The 9652-nt window shown below is 43.6% G+C and overlaps 1 protein-coding gene across 1 annotated transcript; it reads right to left on the minus strand.

The window, feature by feature from the left end:
* Positions 1-2896: 2896 nt before the first annotated feature.
* Positions 2897-8103, minus strand: bambia (BMP and activin membrane-bound inhibitor (Xenopus laevis) homolog a). Its single transcript, XM_071896927.2, has 3 exons — positions 7568-8103; positions 5060-5365; positions 2897-4036 (listed from the first exon to the last, which is right to left on the minus strand). The coding sequence occupies exons 1-3, from the start codon at positions 7641-7643 to the stop codon at positions 3618-3620; spliced, it is 801 nt and encodes a 266-aa protein (XP_071753028.2). The 5' UTR covers positions 7644-8103; the 3' UTR covers positions 2897-3617.
* Between the last annotated feature and the right edge of the window lie 1549 nt (positions 8104-9652).

Genomic DNA, 9652 nt, shown 5'->3' on the forward strand with positions numbered 1-9652 from the left:
TGTAAAAAAAAATGTGACACACCAATATGCAGGTGACATTGGTTAAATGCTATGCTGCAAGGCTATTCTGCTATTCCTCCGTTCAGAGAAATGATCTAACACGGTGAAGCTGACATCTCCACCATCAGGCCAACAGGGAGAGAACGCAGAGGGAGGAAAAACAAGAATAACATACAAGGTTATAAAAAAGGCCCGTTACTACCCTGGGAGGTGTGCATCCATTACTGTGTGCAGGTGTTAACAGGTTCCATGTGTGTTTACACTTCATATATTGTTTCACATGGGCTGCAGCCATAGTGGGCACTGCGACTATGGCTGCGTTAGAGGTATATTGGGGGGAAGCAGGGGGAGGGGGGGGGGGGGGGACGCGGAGCAGCACCTCTCTGATTTAAATCGGCGCTGTTAACCCTGTATGTTACGAGCCCCAAAAATGTCACCCACCTAAGAACAGGGGCCTGTTGGAGGCAGTTGTGGTGTTGAGTGTGTGTGTGTGTGTGTGTGTGTGGGAGGACAGTGAAATTTGGGGAGACGCGCAGCAACATCGGCATCAATAAAAACCCACTGGCTGACCGGGGTGGGAGGCAGTTTGAAGTCGCTTCAAAACAAATTGGGGCTCTTTTGACGGAGGCCGGTCGGCCACCTCGTTAAATTTGCATGTGAATACAAACAGCTTGACCGCCTAGTGCTGCGCAAAATGGCCGATACTAATGACCGTGCCGCCGCCGCCGCCGGCTCCTTCTGTTGTAGGGGCGACGCTGGGACTGCTGGGTATCGGTGAGACGGGAGGAGGCCAGGCGACAGCAGCGGGGTCTGAGCGTCGGTTGGTGCAGTGGTGGTGTGTGTTGTAGTGGTGGTGGTGGTATGTGCATGCAATTAATGCACAAGAACAACAAAGAGAGAGGGAGTGTGTGTCCTAGGCATGTGTGCACACATAAACCCTAAGCTATGGCACAGTCTCTGCATCTAATATCACTTTCCACCAAAACCTGCTTGTAGACATATGACAAGATATTATTATTTTGTCAATGTGAGAAATTATTAGACATACTGTAGGTCACCAAAGCATCTTGCACAGACAGACACAGCTTAGAGGGAACATTACTCCTGAATGCTCCCCTTATGTGATTTTTTTTTTTTTTTTTTTAAATATACAGCTTCCAAAAATAGTTCTGGCAATTTTTGCTTGATCTTCGCTCCTGATTATAATTAGAAAAAATACAAGATCAAGCTTCACTTAGGCGAAGGTATGGCGAGTGCCTCACCTTGCCGTAGCCACTTGACACCCATAGGTGAGCCGAATCAAAGCAGAATGAGGCTAAAGAAAACAGCAGGCACATTAGGCGGGCCAGGCAGAGGACGATGTTATTATTACAAGGGTAATAGTCCTGGGGGAGGAGGAGGAGGCCCTGAGCGCGGGCCGAGCCGCGCTAATGCAAGCTGCCGTTAAGTGGTTAGCTGCTAATAGTGTTTTCCTGTCCTCCTAATGGAAAGAAACAAGGGTCACCGCTCAGTATGGAGACACACTCTCCGACTTTAAGCTACTCGCTTGTGGTTACCATGGTGAGGAAAGTTGTCGGGCGTGAACTTTTGAACCCGGGCGTCCACATCTTGCTTTGTGTGACGCAGGCAGTACACGTCGTGTCGACTGTTGTGGTCGTGTCACAACCGACGTGACGTTTGGACTTCCAGAAATGTAAACAGTCGGCCGTAGTTTAGAGCCTTCTGACAAGTGAGCACAACGAAAAGCTAACCACAATCTCCAAACCCTCTGTCAAAACAAAATCAAGCCTTCACCGTTCAACTTGTTGCTGGTTGCACACACGTTCTGCGAGTGTTCAGCTAGAAAGTGATAATCCACCCATGATGCATCTAAACTCTGTTTTGTTCCAGTATTTGGTGTAAATGATTCTCCAATAAAGATTTTTGCAACAAATTTTTGTTCATTTCATCATTTGAATTCCTAAAAGACCCTATCCACTTTGCTAGGAATGTAAAACTTGAAAAACTATTTTGCAAAAGGTATCGCTCCACAAGACTTTAGGCTGTGCCACTTTTTCAACATTATAATTTCATATCTGTGAGAATATGGGCACAACAAACAAGCACTGTTTTGTGTCAAGTGCCACTTTAAGTTATCTGGTATTCCTTTCATCCTGAGCAGCATAAAGAAAGACTCTACAAAATGGCACATTTATAGGCTACTTATTCTAAAGTAGCAAGGCTGCATTTTATTCCCAAACCACTGCTTCTTAATAGTAAGAATGCTAAAAGAGTGGCATCACTGCTTGTCTGGGATCCCTCTTCGCTGACACCCTGCTGGACACAGGAGGGTTAGTGTTTTCACTGAACTGCATCCAGAAAGGCAGAGTGGGGGAGGCGCTTACTGGCATTAGAGCGAGTAGAAAATAAATAGCGCTACTACCTCCAGGATAAATCCAGCGAGTGAGGGAGAGTGAAAAAAAAAAAAGTTGTTTGAAGATGAAAACCTGACCTCTGGAGAGGGTTCAAGAATGACTGAGTCAGATGTAGCAGCACTACTGTAAAACAAGGCCTTACTGTCAGGTCCACTACAGACACACACACACACACACACATAAAAAGTGTGCCATGGCCACACTCTTACCTGGCTTTGAAACATCACACCGCCAAAGCAGCATGGCCCTCTCACTCATTAGAAATCCTCTCACTGACCGCACTAGCACACACACACACACACTCTTAGAAACACACACTACTATTCTGTTGCTCTCTGACTGCTCACCAAAAGCTATGAACATGATACCAATAGGCTTTGACAAGTGAAGTACACGGATACTTATGAATATTATTGTTTCCTCTCATCACTCAAGTTTCATGACAAAATTATACAGCAAAAACAGAAGAGTGAATCGTCAAATAAATAAAAAGTCACTTTTAATGGATGTTTTTTCATTCACACTCACAATCAAGCTTATAGTCTGATCACAAAGAGAGATGTTGGACATTCACCCAAAACAAGACACACACCGGTCAGTTTTATCAGACAAAAATATATATATATATATTTAAAATCTTTACAATAAGCTTGAATCATGAAACGTACACAGAGGAGTGTGCACACCTACAGTCAAACACTGAATTCTCAACTTGTTTTTTTTTTTTACTCCTCAAACAAGTCCTTTTTGTACCCTGGTGTCAGTGTAAAATTCTTCTTCTTTTAAGCAAAGACAACTTTTTTGTTTCGTTTTGTTTTTTTACAAATGTGCAAATAAGACAGATTTGGAATCCTTCAGCGCTCAGTGTAAAGTCCAGGATCCTCAGGAGCAACGACAGAGCCCTCTCTCCGTCCCAGTCCTGCCCTCTCAAGTTTAAATACAGCTCCTCGTTGGTTTGCCTTTCATTTTCAAGTAAAGTGCTCCTCTAGCAAAAACCACACGGCATGAGACCAGTCTTTTTTTTTTTTCGCCATTGGAAAAAAAAAAAGCACAAACCCAATAGTCCAATGGACGAAAAAAGGTGGGAATGTCTTTTAAAAGTACAAAAAAAAGGCAAAACCCAACGAGCGAGAGGCAGTCTTGGCTGTTTTTTTGGGGCAGGACAGGAGGGGAGGCGACGGTCACATAGTTCCCGGCGGGAAGTCATACGAACTCCAGCTTCCCGTGGCCGCTGTACATCCCCCAGTGCACCAGAGACAGGATCTTGTCGTTGCCCAGGTCGGCCTGCCTCATCTTGTCGCAGGTGAGGCAGCAGTTCTCGTGGCCCGTGACGGGCACCATGCACTCCAGGTCCAGCTTGGCCACGTGGCCCTTCTTGGTGTGGTGGCCGTGGAAGCTGTAGTGGAGCCGCGACAGCATCTGTTGCCGCTGGTCCTGCAGCCGCTTGTTCTCGCTTCGGAGCATCCGCAGCGCCAACATGATGAGCAGCACCAGGATGAGGCCGCCCGCGATGGGCACCGCGATCACCGCCGCCCGGAACCACACCTCCTTGGCCGAGGCCAGCTCCTGGACCCGGGTCACCAGGTTCCTGTTGTTGCTCTCCGGCTGGTACCGCCCATGATCTACAGAGAGAGAGAGAGAGAGAGAGAGACTTATGAATGATCTGAAGAACTGTGTGCTCTGAGTTTCACAACTGCTTTACATTACTAGGCTATAGATACTGATGAATCTGTACCATTGTAGAGTACATTTTTTCAAAGCAAATACTCATCTCCACATAGTCTGAATGTATGAATTGTTGTTTGTTTTGCTTTTTGAAAATTTACATTTTCTATACTGCTTTGGCAATATCGTTTCTGCTAAACAGTCATGCCAATAAAGTGATCAAAGACAGTAAGAGAGACACAGAGAGAGAGAGAAAGAGACAGAGAGAAAAAGAGAGACAGAGGGAGAGACAGAGAGACGAGAGTGAGGAAGTGAGAAAGGGCAGCGGGGGCAAAACAAATGAGTCACCTTGTCCCAGCTGAGCGCCAGAAATTAATTTGAGCTAATAAACTATAGCCTACTCTGGACAGGGTCATAACAGAAAATCCCCACAGGAGAGCTCCCCTTCCTCTCTCTCTCTCTCTCTCTCTATGCACCTTTTCATAACTCAATGAGCCAGTATTTATGCCCAACATGCAGCCTTGTCAAGGAATATTCATTCTACAAGGCGCATTCCTACTCAGTGGGAAAATTACATGGTGCACACATAATAAAAAAAACATACATCTGATGTTCGTCCAAGTGCTTAAAGGTAAACTGCCTGCTCCCTGCCTTCCCAGCCGCTGTGCTGGAGCCCATTAAAAAATCAAATTGAAGTTGTGTAAAGCTGGGAAGTATACAAAAAAAAGAAGAAGAAGAAGAAGGAGGAGGAGGGGGCAAAGGTGGCCTGCATGTCCATAAACAGCGAGGTGTTTGAAGAACCCTACAGCTCAAGGTAATGCAGTCTGGACTAGGAAATAGGCAAATACTGAATATTTACCAAGGAGGCATCGTAAAAACTTAAATTGTGCCCCCAGAGATCTGGATCGGTTTAAACCCGTAATAGAGAATTTCAGATTCAGTGAAAACCTAAGTCTCCCGTTCGGTGATCCTGGTCTTACCTGTGGAGTCCCTGGTGTGTGCCAGGTCGTGCAGGCCTCTGTAGTTGCACATGTCGTCGTGGCAGCACTCCAGCGTCGCGGCCGAGGCCCTGGCGAGGGCGTCCGCGCTCTTGGAGCTGCTGCTGCTGCCGCCGCTGCTGCTGCAGACGTCGGCGGCGTCGGCGACGGGGTCTAAACACCCGTGGGTGAGCGGGGAGTTGGTGTTGAGCGGGTCCAGGACCTTGGTGAAGCAGGCGTTCAGCTCCGACTTGCACATGTACCCGGTGGCCACGCAGTGCGGCGCGTCACAGTAACACCTTATTTCTCCTGGGAACGCAGGAGGCAAAAAATACAATTAGGCTGTGTTAAGGAGACTAATGTCAAGATGAGTCATATTTACAGAATGCAAGACTGCTTTATTCCTGAATAAGGCCTCATTTTGGCCTATATTTATGCTGTGCAGCTGACCAGTTTGGCATGGTTTCAGAGTTCTAATAAACCTGTGGTTCCCAAACTGAGGTTCTGGGACCTTCAAGGGTCCTTGAAGAGATTCCAACAAAATGAGGAATAGTTTAATCTCACTGTTATTCCACTCCCTAGCTGCTGGCACAATGAGAGACTGTGTAATGATGATTGTTTTGATCACAGGTTTCACTCTCCACAATGTTATCTCTCTACTTACAGTACAGACAGTTATGTATTTCTGTATGAATGCATATCTAGCAACAAAACATATCTCAGATGGGGTTTCCTTAGGACAAGCTTATCAAATGGGGGTCTGTAGTCTAATGCGGATCTATTTGGAGGTCCTTGACCTGAAAGAGTTTGTAAAGCCCAGCCATAAACAGCCAGGTAACTTGAAAGATCTCAAGGGAATATTCTCCTTTTGCACAAATTCAGTAAGTATGCCTTCATTTAAGAGCTTTCCGTGCAAAATGGCCCTTTTTGTCTGCATTATAAAACAGGAACTGTGTAGCTTATAATTAGTGGTTTGTTTGCCAAAGTCAATTTCTTTCAACCCAAATGGAAACTCGTAAAGAGGGGGGGCCGGAGTGCAGCGCAGGAGTCTCCTTTTCCAGTTTGCACGCAAAGCTTTACTTGTGGTCAGGACTGCTTGGGGGGGCGGGGTGCACTGAGGTCCCATCTAAAAAGATTCCAGCAAGCTTATCATTAGGCTTCCTCCTTCTACACAGGCCCACTCATTACTTTATCTGTATCCTTTTCTTTACTTCTCAAAACATAAGTGGCATGGAAAAGTAGGCCAGACAAAACTGTTCAGATATGACCTAACAAAAAAGTAAATCACTATATAATATTACTATGGGGATTTGTTCTGTGTGTGAGTTTATAGTGACCTTATGGTATATTCCTTTGGTATCCCTATACTATTCCAGTAGGATATTAAATATAAGTTTATAGTAAGGGCTGATGATCATTTTACATGAGAAATGGTAGGAACCGATTCAAATATAAGAAACAGACCCATAGAAAAGGCTATGAAATAAACTGAAGCCTGTCTTAATAAGTATAATAGTTAATAGTCTTGCCTCATGTTTTGAAGCTGTTTCCGCTGCTAAGACATGAATGTTTCAGAAATAAAACTGACTTCCTCTCAGTGGAAGTACTTCTCTAAGTGCATGCAGTTGCCGTGTAGGAGCACATTCATCAGATCAGTGTTTTCCCTGTGAATGATTGGAGCAGCAGGGCCCGGTCAGGTCATTTGGAGAATATTTCATTAGAAAGGAGAGGCCCCTTTGTGGGCTGAGGGGGGCAGAAACAGGCCGAGCATTGAAGCTTGCACTAGTGCTAAGTCTTCTATGGATGGCAGATATGCTTCAGAACTGAAATAATAACCATATGCTATCCAAATGAAACATACCAAACCAAAACGTCTATTATGGGTCAGTGAAGAATGTATAACAGCGGTTCGGCGCGCTTGGGATAAAAGACTTGGACTTTTATCTGGAAAAAAATAGCTGTACTGCAAAACAAGGTCCTTAACAAGTCATGTAGTCTGGTGCTGAGTCTAAAAATCTTAAAACCAGCGACAAATCCTGCCAATTGGTTCAGATAATTCCAGTTGTTTCCAATGCAGCTCTTTTCGGGTTTCTTTAAAAAACAAAACAAGTGTCAGAATCTTGAGAGCCAGGCGGAATGAGGCAAATCACTCCGCTCGTATCAAGAAAATGACAGTTGATTCACAAAAATTGCTGAAACAAGGTGATTAGCATTGGAAACAAGGGGAGTTATCTCACCCCTCCGATGAATTTTATTCACTTGTTTCCAAAAAATACGTTTTTAAGACTCAATACTAAATTCATTGACTTGTTGAAAGTGACATTTTTCCCCCAAAATGAGAGAAACACTGACTCTGGGTCTCATTGCGCTTCAGCACTCAAGTCGGAGCCAGGGTTTTAAGTGCAGCCTTGTTTTATCACTCTTCCACCTATTTTTTTTTTTTTAGCCCGATTTGGAGACACAAACAAACATGAAGGCCTGACAGTCCCGTCCGCAGATCAAAGTCTGTACCTTTAGTCAGAAGAACAGCCATGGCACAGAGTTCCAGTTGCAGCCAAATGGAAATGAAACTGGAATGGCGATCCATTTACACCAAATTAGTGCGCAAAAGTCCTTGTATATCCAGTAGCAGCAGATCCCGCTGGGCAGAGAGCTGGACGACAAAAAAAAAACTTACATGGAGCTATAGCGAAAAACGATGCATTCCTGAGCCGACGGTGGGCAACTCACAATCCGTACAGGAACACAAAGTAGCTAAAATCACTCCAAAATATGTGTTCTCCCGCATCAAGAAGGGAAAAGTCAAGCGAATTTGCTCTAAAAGCCGTCCGGCATTATTGGGAACGCAAAACACAGCGCCTCTTTACGCAGAAAGAAGAAGAAGAAAAAAATATACTCCTGGCGAGAGAGCAAAACAGGATGAAAAAGTTGTCACCGCTTGTCCTCCTCTGTCTCTCTGGACGCCCGGCGACGGTGAAGCATCACTTTTGTATTCCTGGACGGTGAAATGTTAACAAAAAGAAAGACAGACTACTCCGTCGGTTCAGAGACTGCAGACAGACTCGGAACAGACAAGGTTTAGTTAGAGAAATAGCTGCGGTCCGACGGAGCTCCGCCCCCTCGACGCTCATTGGTCAGACCGCCCAGCGCCAAGTACATCAGAATAAGCAACAATGCCACTTCCAGTATCGGTTTTCAAAATAAAACACCTACAAACGACTATAAACCTACTTGTATGTACTGCTGTATGTGACTTTTTTGAGTATTACAATTTGAAGATTACCCTTTATACAGGGAGGTCAGTTCACTAAACCTTGAGTCCCTTGTACCTAATAACATTTGGCACCAAAACTTCCAAACCCACTGATATAAGTCTAAAAAACTAAAATTGGTTAAATAAATGGAAGAAGAAAAAAAAACTAATATTCCACATCTAAACAATAAAATGGCATGTACTCATGTAAAAAGTGTATAATGCTATCTGGTTACCCTTTCATCATTGCAAAAAAAAAAAAATCCATTAAATCATCCATTAGAGCTCCACTTGCATCTAGTCTTCATTGGATTTTTGGGCACATCTTAGAGGGGACATTGGTCCTGAATGCTCCCCTTGATTTTTACACATATCACTTCCAAATAAATTTCTGGTGTAGTTTGGTTGACCTTTGTTCTCCACAAGATCAAATTTGGACTCACTTGGACAAAGGTATGGCAGGTGCCATAAAGTGAGAATTAGTAACAAATGTGTTATGAGTGTTAGGCCTATGAGTTTTCTTGTATGTTTTTTTTATGTTCAAGTAATCAAATATTAACTTTTATGTTTAAGTTTACTCATCCTTAAGGCACTCTTTTATAAGGAAATATCATGCACCATAAAACCATATCACCATATAACCTTTTTTACAGCTATAGTTTCACTTCATATTTGATTGAATGATTCCACTATTTAAACATACATTTTATTGTTCTGTACACCCTAATCATTCATTATTCCTTTTCCCCTCACAAACTGCACATTTGACGCTTTTATTTTGAAAGCAAAATCGGCTAAATTCCGGTCTTACTCTGTCTATCTGTGGCTGGCTTGACGCTGCAGGTTACGCCAACCCTTTCATTCATTGTCCTTCATTTCCATAATACCATATTCCATATGTCATTACTGGATGCCATTGGTCCAGGCAGCAGTCAGTCCAGCAGGTTAACAAACTGTCCCACCACACTGGAGATAAAAACACTGGTCTGAAGCACTCCGCACAAAGGACAGAAGGTCTACAATTACTTGACTTTGATGCATAATGTATTTGCATACATTTTAGCAACACACATACTGACAAAGATGTAAGCCATATATATGAAAACAATGTGTCTTTTAAACATATATGCACGTATGTGTACAATATATGCTGGAAGAGTATGTCAAGATTACAAAAATGGCCTCTTTCCTATATCCTCTACAAGCATTTATGTGCATTTACAAATATGGCACAGAAATCCATTTGACTTGAATGTATTGAAATCTTATTCCAGGAGAATAGACTATCCAAAAGAATATATATCCCAGAATGTAGACTATTTATGATATATTATCCAAGAGTC

The sequence above is a fragment of the Centroberyx gerrardi genome, chromosome 22, assembly GCF_048128805.1.
Source record: "Centroberyx gerrardi isolate f3 chromosome 22, fCenGer3.hap1.cur.20231027, whole genome shotgun sequence".
In the NCBI taxonomy this organism is placed as follows: Eukaryota; Metazoa; Chordata; class Actinopteri; order Beryciformes; family Berycidae; genus Centroberyx; species Centroberyx gerrardi.